General features: G+C 39.7%; 1 protein-coding gene across 5 annotated transcripts in view; it reads right to left on the reverse strand.

The window, feature by feature from the left end:
• The window catches only part of LOC106565046 (receptor-type tyrosine-protein phosphatase T), a 500,470-nt gene that overhangs the window by 62,579 nt on the left and 418,919 nt on the right, over window positions 1-18,972 (reverse strand). For 3 of the 5 annotated variants that reach the window (XM_082958987.1, XM_014131665.3, XM_082958990.1), the window contains 4 exons: window positions 12,369-12,398; window positions 7,096-7,250; window positions 1,509-1,586; window positions 991-1,026 (listed from right to left, as the gene is read on the reverse strand). In XM_082958987.1, the coding sequence (XP_082815113.1) occupies window positions 991-1,026; window positions 1,509-1,586; window positions 7,096-7,250; window positions 12,369-12,398 (299 nt within the window). The remainder of the gene's footprint in view (window positions 1-990; window positions 1,027-1,508; window positions 1,587-7,095; window positions 7,251-12,368; window positions 12,399-18,972) is intronic. The other 2 variants (XM_082958989.1, XM_014131664.3) reach the window with 1 other exon arrangement.

Below are 18,972 nucleotides of genomic sequence, written 5' to 3' on the forward strand. Positions count from 1 at the left end.
TTAAAGCAGGAGTAACAATGCTGAATGTGTAAAAAACGAGGCTGTGAGAATGAGGGCTCAGAGTAAAACATCTTCAGGACCCAGCTGAGTTCCACTCCATCCCTTTGAACATCCACAGGTCAGTGGAAAGACTATTTTACAGACAGCCTCAAGATCAAAGAGTGTGTTTCCAGTACCTTTCTGTGACCCCAGGGGGCAGACAAAACAAAACATGTGCCCCATTAAACAAAAAAAGTTATCAACAAGAATTGGACTTAGACCAAACAAAATACCTACCATGAAGCCAGGTGCTGACCAATGGCGGGTGGGAAATCTGTGAACCACCTACTAGAAATGGAGCACATAAACCAATGAAATGGTGCCATTTGACTTGAGGAGGATGAGGAGAAACAGTTGAGAGTGGAGCTAACTCTACCAAAACACTTGACATATGTTAGTTCGCAGCAAATCTACTTGTCAAAGAGGTGGTCAATCTGCTTCGAGAAGGATATGTTGGAATGGATTTGGCATTTCAATCTGGCTGTGCGTAAACTGAAGAGGCAAGATATGATCCGTACTGTTGCTCTCAAAGCTTTCCCAAATCTAAGCATTAATATTCAACCGGTTGCAACACACGATATGTGATTCTCATTACAATCCAGTGCATGTACTGTAATTATAGGCAGTGCCATCCATGACACAGCAGACCTCCATTAGACCTTTCACAGCCTGCCCTGGGTCAGCAGCATGGCCACATGGCCTGACACTGGGAGAGTGCGGTCTGTGTTGAATAAGTATTGATTGTACGTTACTGTAACTTTGTAGAATCCTGCTAACATGCTGTTTGGTTTGATTTATTAACTCAGTGAATGGTCTTCAATTTGACATTCGTGAATATGTTTGGATTGAATTTGTGTATGTTAAATCCATTACCAGATATGTAAACAACAAGATAAGTAAAAGCAAGATAATGGAAGGAGAAGCAAGAATAGATGGAGAGGAGATACTTACCAATTGATGCTGTTGCAGGGACTGGCTCCTTCGACACTACAGAGGTGAATGACACAGGGAAAGAAGACAGTGAATGTGGAGCACGTTGAAGTTTATTGTCATGAATCTCACCCTGGGAGGCAGAACTGAGTGATTTCCACTAGATGGGCCACCTGCAAAGTCAAAATTTGCTATGTCGTAAAAATTCATGAAAAGAAAATAGCTTTTTGATCTTAATTTAAGGTTAGGGTTAGCAGTGTGGTAAAGGTTAGGTTTAAAATCCGATTTTATTGACTTTGTGGCTGTGCCAGTTAGTGACCACTCTGAAGAGCTGCCTCCAGGGCAAGATTCATGACAAATGCCAACCTGTGAAAATGAATTCTCCAAGCGTCAAACAATTTCCACCAAATAAAATGTCTCACGTCTTCAGATTGATTTCTCAACATGTTCTACTTTGAAAGAGACCTGAAAGAGCAATATGGCATTGCCTTATGTAGATTCACTACAAAGCAGGCTTCTTCAGAGTGGTATGGCTGTACCTGAGTAGTAGGAATTCAAGAGGGATTTGCTTTGCAGCGTTTTGCCTTGCAGAGAGAAGGAGCAGGGAGAGGGGGATGCTGAGGGGAGAAACACAAGGGGGAGATGTTAAAGACTTTGAAGACAACAGCACAGCAAACGGGATGCAATATCCAGACACCATCTCTACACAGAAACAAGATGGGTCTATATCAAACTAAAATAAGGCGGGTCTACAGAACATTAGCCCACTATCACAAAGGAGATATACAGTAAGACAGAGAAAATGTACCACAGGTGAATAGACCTGGATGGGTGCACGTTATACCACCAAACGGTAAAAGACATGAATTCTCCCTTTCAACAACTCACACTACCAGCCCTATCCTACATGAAACATTGAACAATGCCCATGGGATTCTGACGCATGGAGTTTCTACAGTAATCAACATGTGATATTACATACTGCTGTGCAGACCATTTTCCCACAGGCTAGCTCGATCTCACTCTGAGCATGTGCTCAGGTGAGCCACAATGTATTGCAGATACGGCTATCTAGTACTTTACATTTTAATGCACAACTGAGTATCTCCTCTTCTCAAATATAAACCCTAAACCTTATTCATACTGTATGCTAATATAGCCAACTTTATTCTACTACCTGCGTGTGAAAAGTGCTTTCGCAGCAATATAGCCTAGATACTAGCAAAGGATGTTTCACAAGAATGCAATAACAGAAAAGGTTATTTCACCGTGTCCGTGTAAATATTAGATCTCCATGCTTGGCATGGAGTTGGCATTTCTCATTAGGCATAACCTGTGCCCAACACCCCCGGAACGGTCCTATTCTGATGGCCACATTAATAAAGAAATAATTATAGGGAGGAATAATGAACAAGGTGTTGTACAGGAAGAATACTGATATGAGAGGGAGAACATTCTGTGTTGGAGGCATTGCATACATAGATGTATGTGATGGAGCAGAGCTTTTTTTTTGTCATGTCTCAAGAGACTGTTCATCATTGATTTGACTAATCTAGATGGAAAATTATGGATTTTACCAAAAATTATAGCAGAAAACAAAATAAGAATTTGGGAGCAGACAATACATGATGACCAAAATATTACAATACAGGTAATGATGGACTTGTAGTGGAAAGATAAGAGAATGTGATACTCGCGACTTGCAACTTGCAGGCGCTGAAGCCCAGCGTGATGACTCATTCACTATTTATGACATTGTTTGGATGGCTGATCATTTGCGGGCTATCACAGGGGTCAAACACACCTTATTTGTGGTTTTCTCTGGGGGTGGGGGGGTAGTTCCCACAGAACCCTGGGAGCACAGACAACGTTGGAGGTGTGAAGACTGATGAAAACTTTTATTGAGGAAATTAATGTTACTGTGTGAATTAAATTGTTATGTTTGGAATGTTTCAAGACTTCATAAATAGCTATGAATTTTGATGTGTTTTATTGTACTGTAAGTGCTATGACTTTATTGTTACAGGGAAACTTATTTTGTTCGTTGGACGGTGGATAGATCATTGAGGGCGTGACACAGGGGTGCGCTCCTATCATTTAAATTGAGTTGATTAGATTAAAATATTTTCCTGCCTATTGTTTTTACTAGCAAAGTGCAAAGAAAAGTTAATTTAGGTTGGGTGTGAGTTTCTGCTTGAATTTGGTTAAAAGGACAGTGAATTTGTGGGCCCCCCGAGTGTCGCAGCAGTCTAAGGCAGCGCTTGAGGTGTCACTACAGACCCGGGTTCGATCCCAGGCTGTGTGACAACCGGCCGAGACTGGGAGTCCTATAGGGCGGTGCACAATTGGCCCAGTGTCGTCCAGGTTAGGGGAGGGTGTGGCCGGGGGGGGTCTTTACTTGGATCATTGCGCTCTGCGACTCCTTGTAGCGGGCCGGGCGCCTTTAGGCTGACTTCAGTCGTTGGTTGAACGGTGTTTCCTCCGACACATTGGTGCAACTGGCTTCTGGGTTAAGCAGGCGGGTGTTAAGAAGCGCATGTTTCGGAGGACACATTACTCGACCTTCGCCTTTCCCGAGCCCGTTGGGGAGTTGCAGTGATGAGACAAGATTGTAATTGGATATCACGAAATTGGGGAGAAAAATATAAAAATTCTGAACTGAAAACACGTGTAACCACGTTAAGTATAAAGCCTATTGTTGATAGTCCTTTGCTCAGAGTTAATCTGTAATGTATCATGTATTTCATGTACACAGTAATTGAGTGTTAATTCTTTCATGACTAATAAATGATATTAGTTGAATTGAAATAAATGCATTCCTCGATTTACAGAGTAATTCTTTGATTGACTATACGTTTTTAACGCCCTGGCCATAGAGAGGGGTTTATTGTTCTTTATTTTGGTTAGGCCAGGGTGTTACATTGGATGGGCGTTCTATATTCCTTTCTCTATGTTTTTGTATTTCTTTGTTTTGGGCCGTGTGTGTGGCGCTCCCAATCAGGCACAGTTGAAGCTCGTTGTTGCTGATTGGGAGTCACACATAAGGAGCATGTTTTTCCTTTGGGTTTTGTGGGTAATTGTTTCTGTTTAGATATTTTCCTAACAGGACTGTTTTGCTGTCGTGTTTTTGTTCATTTTCGTAGTGTTCTCTTTTGTTCAATTAAATTCCAAGATGAACACTAACTCCGCTGCACCTTGGTCAACTCTCTCTTCAGACAGCCGTTACAACGTTAATAATTGAGTAGGTCTAAAGGCAGTTGTTATATACTACACATGCTTGGGTACCACCTTGACAACTCTGATCTGCTTGCCTCAAATTAATGCTAGAACATCGGTCGCCAAGATTAGCTGTTTGTATCTAGTCTCATAATAATTGCATAACAGCGCAAGTTAGACACATGTTCATTATAGTCATACTGAGAGGTGACGTACAAGGCTGTTGCATTTATTCACATAATATTGGGAGTCAGATTGATAAATGTAGTTTATTATTTTTAACATCATTTCTACATAATGGTTGGATAATTTCCACACAAAAATACAGACTTGTTTTCTCACAGAATCGACACCTAGATAACGTGCATGGCACATTCTCCTTTTCTTCTTAAGTTTGAAACGCTATTAGGGAATTTTCTTAGTTGGGTTAGATGCAGAGCTGAAGTATGGACAGTGTAGTGAAGGCAATTACTGTATATATTAGTTGAGACTTTTTTTCTCCAGCTGACCCGAACTTTCAAATAAGTGTGACATTTTCCCCAGAAGAAGCTTCTGAGAGGGCCTTCCTAATTACTGCTGCCACACAGCAGGCTGGACCCCACTCACAGCTCAGACAAAATGGCCAAAATGTCACTCGCCTTTCTCTGAAGTGTCTTATTGAAAAGTATATTCAGTGGAGATGCTACAGTAACTTGATTTGGAATAAGATGGAATCCTTTTGGAAAAGAGCAATTGGTATCCACTCATGGTCTTTACGGCTTTTACTAGGTGGGTGTCTAAGAACCTTGTATACAGTGCTATAATAAGTTGGTGGATTCATATTACACTGAATTGAAGTGTTTGCAACCCCGCCCCTAATGTTGTATTTTCAGATATTGTTATTTGTAAGTGCACGATGGTTTTTGGCTGAAATATTGCTCCATATGTGGCACTGTACATGAATATGGTCGACCAGTATTGTGCAATGGCAGTGAGAATGACAGAAGGCTACCAACAGCTGCCTAGCTAATCATCATGTGGGGACCAAATAAGCACACAAAGGAGACTTTAAAGGAGAAGTTTATCCAAAATCCAGAAACTCTCAAGTGATTCCATACATTGAAATTAGTTCAGTGGAGTTTACCCTCTCCCCCTCGCGCTCCCTGTAGTGCTGCACTGAAACAGCTGCAAAAAAACGGGTCACGTGACTCTTGCCGCTGCTGGATTCAGGCCTCACTTGTTTGATAAAATCCATTTTTATATTCAAATGTAGGAACTGGGTTCTACAGTTTGAACCCCTGCTGTTTCTGGCCCCACACCCACCCCGCCATCTAAATGTGTGAAGTTGTATCTTTTCTGTAGGGAAGGTAATTATCCATCATGTATGACCTTCCTGGGAGTTTGTCAACTTAAATGTTTTATTACCATATCATGTTTGTAAGTTCTCTATAGTTATGTTCCTGAAAATATATAAATTGACCAATTCGGCACATTTGGGCAGACTTATGTAAATGTGATATTTCCACCCCAAAAAGTATATACATTTGCAAAAATGTCTAAAAACCTGTTTTTACATTGTCATTATGGGGTATTGTGTGTACATTGATGAGGAGAAAAAACTATTTAATCAGTTTTAGAATAAGGCTGTAACGTAACAAAATGTGGAAAACGTCAAGGGGTCTGAATACTTCCCGAATGCACTGAACCTCTGTACGCTTGCTTTGTCACTTTTCTATTTTGTATTTTGGCACTGCGCCAGATCCAGTCCATGTAAATACAGTAACAGCTGTATCTTTTAGTGTCCTTCGGTTTTCTGTCCCCATAATTTCGGATTGCATATCGCGCTCATGGGCATTGTCGCTGAAGCGCTTGCTACACACACGCAGTGATGCAAGGTTGGCTGCAGGAGTATTTACATCGTCTTTACTATTTCGAATTCCTACTAATCATCTTCTGCATCTCTCCATCTTTTAGCAGAAAACAGTGACATTTGGTGCCTTCTTCCCTTGATTTCCTGTATAAAGTGCAGCCAAGGACCGAACACCACCTTGCTCTTGTTGCCATCTCTTTTTCCACTTTGCGTAACTACCTTTAACTACGATATGCCTAACTATCAACTTTTGCACCAGCTCCTGCTTACTCCAAAGAAACTTTAATCTGTGACATCAAGCTCCATATAAGGGCATATCTATAATGTTTCTACGTAGCAGGGTCTCCCCCACATGTGCAGTTGTTACCCATCTCCGCTGCTGTGGCAGTATGTTACATAAAATACTGATATCAAATAATCGCAAATGTTTTAGGTGAAAAAGTACACATTTCCTGACTGAAAACCAATAGTACTTTTGACAAAAATAGCTAATTCAGCTACACGCTTTCAATAAAAAAACACATTTCTGATTCATGAATTCACTGGCAATGGATCAGAGCGATGCCTGGATCCAGCAATGCCTGGATCCAGCAATGCCAGTCACGTGACCCGTTTTTGTAGCTGTTTCAGTACAGCACTACAGTGAGAGAGGCGGAGAGGAGAAAAACTCCACTGAACTACTTTCAATGTATGGAATCACTTGGAAGTTTCTGGATTTTGGGTAAACTTCTCCTTTAAAGGAGATAACTATCAAAGAAAACAGAACAGCACACAAATAGTGAGATTAAGTGATAATTAAACAAAGGAAACAGCATTTTGTTAAATTAGAGAAATAGGAGTGGAACAGGGGGTATCAAGAGATTAAGTCAAACACAGGGAAGTGAGAGGAGCGAAAAACAAGCTAGGACTGACAGAATTGGTACAGACTAGTAGGAAGGGTTGCAAAATTCCCAGGATTCCCAGTTGGATTTCCAGAACTGGGATTTCTGAAAAACTTCTGGGGAACTTTGGGAATGTTTCGGGAATTTTGCAATCTTGGTAGTAGGTCCTGTTTGACTCACTGAAACCGTTGATGTCCTGGCTGCTGGTGGAGAAGGGGTCGTCCTTGTGCAGAGTGCTGACTTTGGTGGTGCTCTTATCAGCCGTGCTCACCAGCCCCATCTCCCTCTGGGTGCTGCTGCTGCTGGCCGTCTCCTTCTGTTTTTTGGCCAGTTTCCTTCAGCCACCACCCAAAACAAACAGTGTCACTCAGAGACAATGGCGGAGTTGAAGTACACACATCATACAACAGACTTGTACTACAACATAAAAGGTAAAGGAGTAAAAAGTAAAGAGTGGCCATATTACACATTGTTCAGTATCTAGTATTTTGTCACTAAATAATTTGGGCTAAAGAGAATGCATTCTGTTCAATAATCTGCAGTGACTTATTCCATGTGGTGAAATCACTATTTCTGGACTGTGATTGGGGAATAAAAACCTCATAGTCATAGTGACTGATGGTAGATTTGGCCAATAATATTTTTGGGATGTCTCAATGATATTATAAAGAAACGTGTGGATTTCAAAGTCAGAAGTTTGCCATGTGGAACAAAGCAAATCAGGAACTTCATTTGACAGTTCTGAATGCGTAAAAAGCAACAGTAGCTTACCATTTTACTTGAGCTTGAACGGTATTCTAACAAATACTTCACTGTAAGACTACAGAATGTAACCTCTATAACAACCTCACTCTAGAATTTCGGACTCCATGGTGCTGGGATTGACTAATAACTGCAGTAGGCTTCAGAAGTTGAACACTTAGTCAAGGCTTCCGTTATTGTGAAGGTGTAGGTCTGTGTAAGGCCTGTTGATGACTATACTGTAGCGTTGCGAGAAAAAAATATTCCTTGAAAATCAGTTGGAAGGACTAAGGTTGATGCTTTAGCTCTTGTTGGTAACGTATTCAACTGAATTAGTTAAGGAAATGCTGTCATTTATGAGCCGTCTTTAAACAGGGCAGGCCTTGTGGAATATGGAGGCGTGATAGTCAGTACTTGGTTTCCATTTGCAAACAAATGCGGTCCTTTGCTTCCTCAGCAGCTGGGGTTGAGGACAGAGGGAAATGCTGCATCGGCGAAACCTCAGTCAAGAAGCAATAACAGAAGGGTCAGATCTGTAGGCACCTCCACTTTTTTCCAATTACGTTTCCAGGTCTTAAAATTGTGGCAATAAGGAGCTGTGTCTGATATTGCTGGATGTTTGTATGTGCGAGCGAGCGTGCTTGTGTGTCTGTGTTTGTATGTGTGTGAAGAAAGTGAGTGTGTGAGTTAGTGGTGGACATGTGATGTGTTTTTACTTCGCTGTCACGGAGAGCGCCCTCTGAAATATTTTTTCTGTAATCATTTTGCTATCATTATTTCAGGCAGACCTTTCCTCCAATTTACAATGTACTTGTACAGCTCTGCTTCAAATTTCAAGTATTGATTGGTGGCTATAGTGCTATTCTTACTTTGAAAGTGGGCAGAGGAGGAATGGTAGTGGTGTGGAAGAAAAAAGGAAGAGTCGCAGAGATGAGGACATGGGGCTCTAGTATTAAAGAAAAAGAGTGAATGATGGAGGCAGAAAGAAGAAATATACTCTAACAGGCTGACAGATAGGGGGAGAGGGAGATATTGGGAGTGAACTAGAAAGGGAATACAAGGTGTGATGTAGTGAGGGAGAGAAAAAGAGAGACAGCAGTAAGGCCACATATCATCTTTAACACAGTATGCCCTGTTCTCTAGTGTGCAGCACACCATTTCGTCCTCTTTGCTATGGGTCTGACTTCTCTCTCTCTCTCTCTCTGCACTGTCTGTATAGCCTTCTGTTGTCTCTAAACATGATTGCTCCACCACATTTTATTAGGCGAGCATATTATTTTGATCCAATCTTTAAATATTGAACTAGCCCAATAAAATGTATGTAGTGGAGTTATTATTTACCTTTATTTATACAGGTATGTCAATTCAGAACTAATTATTATTTATGTACAATGGCAACATGTCATGTGTGCAGACCCTACTGCATCTGTAAGTTGTCTTCGGCCCAGCACTTCTTAAAACAAGTGATGTGCATTTAACTACACAAACTCCCACAACCCCCATTCCCAAATCTAGGCTTCCATCATATAAAGAACTTTCTATAATGTAATGATGTATAGCTTAAGAGGCCAGGAGGCCTCCCTATCATGTCTGTCTGTCTTTTATCATAACAAACCAGTGCTCAGATTCCTCTCACTTCCTTTCCTGCCATCGAAAGGTCAGCGATATCTCCTAATTACAAGAGTTCTCTCAATTGTTCAGCCTATTGGATATTCCTATAATAGACTAATTTAAATGACAAATTCCTTGCATATTGGTAAGTGGCAATGGAGTAAAGATAATCCATATTTAATGAATGTCAAACCAACACTTCATTAAAAGTAAGGTTACCCCACTGAGGATGGCCTGCATATCATATTGTGCTTTATGGCACTGCTTTGCTATTTATAGGTTGCACCTCCATCACTTGCATCATGCCATTGTTATGAACGTTCTCAAACCGCTCTCTATCGGTGGTGCCCTAAAGTGGTGATAAGCCCAGTCATTCTGGACAGAGGCTAACTACTGTTTAGTCTAAATTAAATTGCCTGGAAATACGATGGCATTGCTAAAGTAGTCAAATATTTAGTAGGAAACAACTTTGCCAGCATTATCATGTTGTCAAATTTACTTTAGATAGATGACAATGTTGTTATTAGCTAGCGAAGTTCGTCAAAAATAGCTAGCTATTCTAACGTTAGCTAGCTAAATCCGGTGGCCTCCCCTCAATCTTAGCTAGCTTGCGTTATACTGCATCTAAAGTCAATCTGGTGACATCAAAATGATGACAAAAGCGTTTCCTACTAATTGTTAGCCTACTTTTGAATGCCATTGTATTTCCAAGCCACTTTAATGCACATGTGATGAACTCTTCATCAGCGCTCATTGACGATGCATTGAGTAGAATGCTCAGTCGGGCATCAGTCCAAAACGAACATTCAAAACAATATTGTGATGAAACATGCAACACACCAAAACTCAAATTAGAGATGGGCAAAAGAGCTTTTAGTTTCAGGGCAATGGAGTCCTGGAACTCTTTGCCAAAAGGTTCCAAAAAAACTTGCCAAATAGTTGTCTTAAAAGATTAATTCATAAAATGTCTTGAGCGACTAGAGTGGTTCTAAGAGCTTATTGTAGTCGCAAGCTCTCAATACGTTACTGTATGTTGTACTTAAATTCATATGTGCACATTATGTATGTGGGTAGGGGAGGGGAGGGCGTAATATGTACAGGTAATAGGAATGTGGTTCTTTGTGTTTTTATGCTTTTACTTTGCTTTTGTTGTTTTTCTCATTTCTGTATGTTTTTTGTTTTTTTACATTTCTTAAGGATTCTTGGAAGATTAGTCATTGGGCTAAACAAGATCCTTATAAAACAAAATAAATTACAAATGTGTTATATCATTGGTCATACACGAATATCAGATCTCATCTGCTTCTGACATCCGTCACATCATACAAATTATAATGTAAAACTCTAATATTCAACTCTATCACAGGAAAGCAGTTCTATTACATTCGTCGTATAATGCATATGCAGGACATGAAGTATGCTCACCGGGAAACATATCTAGCTCAGTTTTGCAAATGTTCATTACAAAACTCCTTTGAGAGACAGTGAGTAAGCGGCCAGCCGTGTGGGTGAGGTGAGTAAGTCAGCATGCGCTTTAGCAGGATGGGTGACGTGGATGGGTCTTCACAGCATGGTTAACATGCAATACTCACTCAGTCACTTGCACACATGCACACATGCACACGCACACACGCACACACACACACACACACACACACACACACACACACACACACACACACACATACACACACACACACACACACACAAAAGGGATAAATAGAGGTCTGAAGGAATGCCTTTTGGAAAGAGTTAGTGTGTGAATTAAGTAATCAGATTTCTTGTGTTGTAACTTCTCATGGCATTGGAAAGTAAGACTGAAACCTCAGAATGGGTGATGCAAATCGTTTTTAGGGCTGTTTTTCAAGCAAAGACTGGCTTACAAAATTAAGAGTAGTGCAAAGATTGAGGCTAGTATATTTTTTTCTGTGAAACACTATTGTAGGACCCCAAAGAGAAGGCTCAAATTAGAGAAAGTTTTAACTGCATTGATATTGTTAACAATATTAATCATGTGAATAGGAAAATGTTGTTTGAACTACACGTCCGAGAAGAGTGTCTCAGTGTTGTGGCCTTTACTAGCCTGTGGGCCTCCTACTCAACCTGCAAGACTGCTGCTCAAGAGTAAGCTCCAGGCAACGGCCGCTGGGAATGGATGCATCAATGCATCAACATTTCAAGAGCTTCAAGGAAAAAATACATACAGCTGCAGAACCGTGTTTTCCAAAACCCTTTAAATGCCTGAAACATCCCAGATCCATGCTTCTGCACACTCAGCAATAAGCAAATTTAACAATTCATCTGTTATGAAATATAGCCGGCATTGTAATAGCCATCAATTTAATTGCATATATTAAGCGTAAAGTAGTAATTTCTTTGAGGGTTAAAGATTTCTGGCAGTTAAGTCTTCATGATTACTGTTTTAGAAACTAAAACTATGTTAGGAACTGAACATTGATATGTCTACTGCAGTTAAGTATTTTCGCTAAAGACAGGAAAGTGGTCTTTGCACCATGCAGATATAAACTACATAAAGCTTTGAGAAATGGGGAAACTATTTTCAACTAGCAGCAGTAATAATCGTTAGAGATGGCAAAGAAGATGTGCAATCTCTTTGCAGCATGAAGCAAAAAATGAAAGGTCTCCATAGAAACACTATTTGACCATTTGAAGCTATAAGCTAAGTCCTGGGCTGATGCTTAGTACAATATACACGCACAGCTTGATATTGACTCCCCCTCAAAAAATGCCTACAAAAGGACAAGATACAAAACATTATACATGGCTGAAGATGTTCTTTTTGTAGGTGCTGAGATGCTTTGTCCACCATGGCATTTCTGATTGAGAAAAAAACGTGGTATTGAAGAACTGGCCATGAAAAAGGCCCTACATCTAAACATTAACACTAACTCTCTAGTTGTAGAGTCTGTTGTATTCAATTTTGTTCCATAAACAGTAACTGAACAAGTGTATATCTATAGGGCTAAGAGGGGGAATTAAAATAGGCTCAGTGGTTTAGTAATATAAGAACATGAGAAACAAGGATAATAAAAAAGATAAATATCAAAATTGGGAAAGGGTCTTTCCTTAATGCTACTTACAGGTAATAAGAGTAGGAATATGCATTTCTTCTGAAACATGAAGGTAGACCAGTGGGACAAAATTGAGCACCCAAAAAAGGACACACAGATTACATTAGTTAGTTCTTTAGCACCCGCATCAAGGAGAGCTGATGGAGAAAAATGTCAAGAACGGGTTAAAGACATTGATTTGCTGCTGGCTTGGGATTTTTTGGTCTGTCTGTCTACAGTCTAGTATTAGTTAAACCAACCTTCCCATTAAGCTCTGCATGTGCCTATGGTCCACCAGTCTATAGTAAAGGCTGGACATTTGGGTGCTCCTATACAGTTGCACATATAAACCAACAGTACGCTACTCAAACCCCTGCAGCCATTTCATCAAGGAAGAAAATACACATAATTCACCCGCATTTAAAGAAGAAATAGCACATCTGGCTCCCAATAAAATTGAAACTCCTTGAGAGATGGAATTGTCTGAACAGACAGTGGGTGGCTGGGAAAACAAAAATAGGAGAGTAGGGATGGGAGGAGGAGTGGGAGTAAGAGGAAGGTGGTATGTTTTAATGACATACTGTTCTGCCATTCTGTTTAGTGAGATGGAAAGAGAAAGCGATGCTACTGTTGACACTTTGACTGCTTTAGGAACTAAATCAAACCTGAGTGTTGAAATTAGAGTGTGCTTGCGTGTGTGTGCATGCATTCTGTTGGATTTCTCTAGGAAGTGTTCTTTTGAGAGGTAGAATATTCACAAATGACATGCAGCGAGGAGTTAGCAAGCAGAGATGAGACTGAAAAGCAGATGGTATCTGTTGTTTCTTTTAAGGGTTTATAGTTCCCAAACGTGTTGACATCAGATATATCAAAGGAGTAAATGTGTGACAAATACCTACAGCATTCAGTACAACACTAGTCTGTTCATAATAAGCAGCAATGTGTTTAGCATAGTATTTTTTTATACAAATTGATAGAGCTACTTACTACACAAACAATGATGTGTATTTTTTTTTTAAAGGGGAAGTTCAGGATTTTACAACTTGATGTTAGATGGTTCCTCAATCGAAAAAGTAGTTTTCTTTAAACAGGCACAAACTTTAGTCACCGGTAGCTAAAAATCAATGGAAGTGATGGGGCAATTGTAAAACAATTTTTAAATGGCCAAATCACCTTCATGCAACATCAAACCAAATATAGAATTGATTTCAGTTGACGTGTAGATATCCAAGGTCTTAAAGGATATAATCAACATAATAGTGCTGCAGTGCTGTATGTGTTGCAGTCAGATATAGTATTTGATTCAATGGAAAATTTGCCTCCAATCCTTTCCTCTGTTTGACAGTCCTGTTAATATGTTTGGGGTCACTTAGAAATGTTTTTGTTTTTGAAAGAAAAGCACATTTGTCTATTAAAATAACATCAAATTGATCCGAAATACAGCATAGACATTGTAATGTTGTAAATGACAATTGTAGCTGGAAATGGCTGATTTTTAATGGAATATCTATATAGGTATAAAGAGGCAAACAGCATCTCTTCACTGGTGACGTTGAGACTGGTGTTTTGCGGGTACTATTTAACCTCTTGACGGTCGCCTAGGATAGGGGGCGCTACAGCGATTTTTGAAAATAATTCGTGCCCATTTTAAACGGCCTCCTACTCAAACTCAGAAGCTAGGATATGCATATAATTAATACTTGTGGATAGAAAACACCCTAACGTTTCTAAAACTGTTTGAATGGTGTCTGTGAGTATAACAGAACTCATATGGCAGTCAAAACTCCGAGACCGATCGTAACAGGATGTGGAATTCTGAATTGCGGACTCAACTTCATCACTTTGCCTATAAATCACACCGTGAGCAATGGTTCATTGAGCACTTCCTATTGCTTCCACTAGATGTCCCCAGTCTTTACAAAGTGGTTTGAGCCTTCTACTGTGAAAACGGACACAATGAGAGTCTGTGGAACGTGGTCACATGAGGAGGGCCATCACCATTATGACGCCGGCGCCCCTGGCTACCCTCCCATTTCGAAACATTTAGAAAGACAATGCAATCGTCCCCCTTGAATCTTATTGGAGCTCTGGTTGAAAAAGGCCCTAAAGATTTATGTTATACAACGTTTGACATGTTTGAACGAACCTAAATAAAATAAAAAATGCATTTTATTGAGAGAGAAGTCCCGCGGCCGACGGAACTTTTGGAGCAGCCTTCCGAACTCGCTAACAAGAACAAGCTATTGGGACGTAAAGGATTAACTTTTTCGAACTAAAATACATTTGTTGTGGACCTGGGATTCCTGGAAGTGCTTTCTGATGAAGATAATCAAAGGTAAGGGATTATTGACAATAGTATACAAGAGTAGATTTGATATGCAATTGTTCCAAGATGGCGCTGACCTGTAACGGTAGCCTATTTTTCTGAGTATCGCATCCCCTTTTATCGCAAAGTGTGATTACCCAGTAAAGTTATTTTTAAATCTGGCATTACAGGTGCTTTCAAGAGATATTCATCTATAAATCTTAGAATGACAATATTACATTTTAAACATGTTTTCGAATAGTAATTTAGTAAATTGTAGCGCTGTTTCACCGGATGCATTTGAAGGAAAATAGTTAGTCAACGTCACGCGCCGATGTAAAATGCTGTTTTTATATATAAATATGAACTTTATCGAACAAAAGAATGCATGTATTGTGTAACATGATGTCCTAGGAGTGTCATCTGATGAAGATTGTCAAAGGTTAGTGCTGCATTTAGCTGTTTTTTGGTTATTTGTGATGCATGTGGTTGGTCGGAAAATGGCTTTGTGGCTACTTTTACGATATACTCCTCTAACATAATCTAATGTTTTGCTTTTGCTGTAAAGCCTTTTTGAAATCGGACAACGTGGTTTGATTCAGGAGAGGTGTATCTATAAAACGATATAACATAGTCCTATATTTGAAAAAATATATATATTAAATTTCGTTATGGTAATGGCGATAGGATTTTTCGCTGGATGTCCGCTGGATGTCCGTCCCGTATGAGCCCGCCCAGAGGTTAATGAAGCTGCTAGTTGAGGCCATGTGAGGCGTCTGTTTCTCAAACTAGACACTCTAATGTACTTGTCTCCTTGCTAAGTTGTGCACTTGGGCCTCCCATTCCTTCTATTCTGGTTAGAGCCAGTTTGCGCTGTTCTGTGAAGGGAGAAGTACACAGTGTTGTATGAGATCTTCAGTTTCTTGGCAATTTCTCACAACATTAATAGACTGACAAGTTTCAGAAGGAAATACTTTGTTTCTGGCCATTTTGAGCCTGTAATCGAACCCACAAATGCTGATGCTCCAGATATTCAACTAGTCCAAAGAAGGCAAGTTTTGTTGCTTCTTTAATCTGAACAACACTTTCAGCTGTGCTAACATAATTGCAAAAGGGTTTTCTAATGATCAATTAGCCTTCTAAAATGATAATCTTGGTAATCCAAGATTCTGACACAACGTGCCATTTGAACACAGGAATGATGGTTGCTGATAAGGGGCCTATGTATATAGATAAAATCATCCATTTCCAGCTACAATAATAATTTACAACATTAATAATGTCTACACTGTATTTCTGATCAATTTGATGTTATTTTAATAGACAAAAATTTGGTTTTCTTTCAAAAACAAGGACCTTTCTAAGTGACCCTATACTTTTGAATGGTATGTTTTCATCCACAACACGAGACACATGATATATCTGGTATACAGATACTGTCTGGACCAGAGAACTTTATTTTTCCTCAAAATTATCTTATCTTGTGAGCGTAGGTGGACATAAATGTATCCCCCCTGTCGATCTATTCGAAAAATCTGAGCAAAATGGTTTGTAATCATTTGTGAAGGCAGAATGCATTACAGGCCAAAACCATTCTGGAAGTAAATCGATGAACTGTATTAGGAAACACTTTTATCAAGAGTGAGAAGATTAAAACAGTGTTTTCTTCCCAAACTCTTGTTTGAAAGTGAAATAAATATGAAAGCTGTCTGAATTGGTTGGCATAGTAGTAAAACAAGGTGATTTAATAAGAGCGCTTCAATATAGTTCAAACTGACACAGCTAGCAGTGCCTTTGGAAAGTATTCAGTCAAAATAAAGCAAAATCCTGGAATGAGTAGGTGTCTCCAAACCTTTGACTGGTACTGTATACCTGATTAGAATTTCATTACGAAACGTATTCGGTGTATGTGTAGGAATACAATATCTACGATGAAATTGATTTAACACTTGCCCACCTACAGAGAGTGATTATATGCAGTACCCATTCAAAAGTTTGGACACACCTACTCATTGAAGGGTTTATTTATTTTTACTATTTTCTACATTGTAGAATAATAGTGAAGATATCAAAACTATAAAATAACACACCTGGAATCATTTAGTAACCAAAAAAGTGTTGGAAAAATCTAAAATATATTTGGATTTGTCTAAGTAGCCACCCTTTGCCTTGATTACAGCTTTCCACACGTTTGCCATTCACTCAACCAGCTTCATGAGATAGTCACCTGGAATGCATTTCAATTAACAGGTGTGCTTTGTTAAAAAGTTAAATTGTAGAATTTCTTTCCTTCTTGATGCGTTTGAGCTAATCAGTTGTGAGACGGTAGGGGTGGTATGCAGAAGATGGTGTTTGGGTCTGTGGGATCCATTTTCAATGTTAACTAAAACAAAAATGATACAATGAATAATTTTTTCAAACTGAGACTCATTGACCTTGGCTCATTTTCTGTGAAGAACATGCAAAAGAAAACATTTTTCATTGAGTGCACACTGTGCACCCCCCTACACATTTATATTACATATGTGGTGTTTGGGTCCACTGGATCTGAGGGTAATAAAAGTGTGGAAAAGTGTGTGTGCACAGGTGAAAACAAGGAAGAATTAAACAAAAAGATTTGCTGTGTGCCTTCACTCTCTTCCTCCACCCTGGTCCTGCTGTCTGTCTCCTTGCTTTTCTCGCACTCTTTACCCTTTGGAGTGTTTGAAACTACACAATGTCTTGCGGGAACCTGCACAACGTTACAACAATAAATTGTAAAAAATTCTGTATTTTCCCACACGATATCCCAGCCAGGAGCAAATTGGGGGAGGGACACAACAAATAAATAGCTGTGCATTTGTGGCTCCTTACCCCAATCAATCAGCAAAAAGAATCTCTGCTCAGAGGGCCTTAGAAATAATTTTTGCAGAGAGAGTGCAGAAGGAGTGTCTTCCACTTTGGAAAATTAAGAATTTTCCAAATATGTGACCCGTTTCAAGAAACTAGGCGTGTGCGCAAGTCACGACTTCACAGGAAGTTTTTATTTTTATCAAAATGCATTTTTTTGGCAGAAATGCCTTCTGGAACATGTGAACTTACATGTGTCTTAATAACAAACTTGAAAGCCATCTGTAAATACCAATAAAATTGTTAAATTACGAGCCTTGTTGATTAAGCCACAGAAAAAAAGTGAGCAACCTTCCCACTAGCCATGATTGGCTGAGATAATGAGTAGGCTGGACATGCCGAGAGAGGTTCGGATTGGTCTATTTTAGTTGGGGAGTCTGTTGGCAATCCTGTCGAACACGGCTTTAAAAATGTATAGTGTAGTGGAGCTGCATAAGTGTCCTCCAGAAAGTGGAGAGTGAGTTTTGAAATCAGTGGAATTAGAGTATGATAGCTAAAGAGATGGAGAAATCACCTGTCTCCGGATTACATCTTCAAACTAAGGGCAACCGTGGTATGGCATTCCTGACAGGGAGACACGTCCATCATGTGAGATGATATATACAGGTAAGATAGCTAGTTACATTTTCAGATATTACATGTTTCTAATTTTGAAAGGAAGTGGTATAATTTCATGCTAAAGTGTACTGTTAGCTAGCTAGTTAACATTAGCTGGCTGGCTCCCTAGCTAACTTTACGTGTATGACGTTATTATTTGTATCCCAGAGCCGTCTGCTTTGCTAGTTAGAGCCTAACGTTATCTAGCTAACATTGAAACTGGTTGGTTAGCTCAAAGCAGATTCATGCAGGGTAGTAAAGACATGATTTGGCACTATGTTCATTGTTGTTTAACTAGCTAATGTTAGCCAGCTGGCTCGTTAGCTAACATTACATGTGTGATGTTACACGTTGTTTACCTAGCTACGTCTTAAGCTAAAGTGCACAACACCCGTTGAATATGGCCGTTGTCAGTAAAGGCCATTTTCTCAAAAGTGAGTTTACAAGTTAATCAACTTTCAAAGCAGAATTACTATCCCATTGTTCCAAAAATGCAGTGTATGATATACCATTTTGAAGCTCTGAGTCTACTTTCCTCCAATGTAAAAACACAATTTCAAATTGTGCTACATAAGACCAAATCCAGGTGGTGAGTCACAAATGAGGATCATATCTCTGTCAACTCGGAGTCTGACAGTGAGTTGGAAGAAGAGGATGAGATTGAACCTCAGCCCAGCCCTTCAGCAGCCAGCTCATCAGCAGCCCGCAGGAGGATAAATATGGATGTAAAAAAAAAAGTGAAATTGAATGGTCTTCTTGCCCAAGAAATTAGCCACCCCGCATGGCTGCTAATGTGATAAGGATGCATCCATGGCCGATGCAGATGGCGGTTACTCATGTGTA

Source organism: Salmo salar, chromosome 12 (genome assembly GCF_965601325.2).
Source record: "Salmo salar chromosome 12, fSalSal1, whole genome shotgun sequence".
Taxonomy (NCBI): Eukaryota; Metazoa; Chordata; class Actinopteri; order Salmoniformes; family Salmonidae; genus Salmo; species Salmo salar.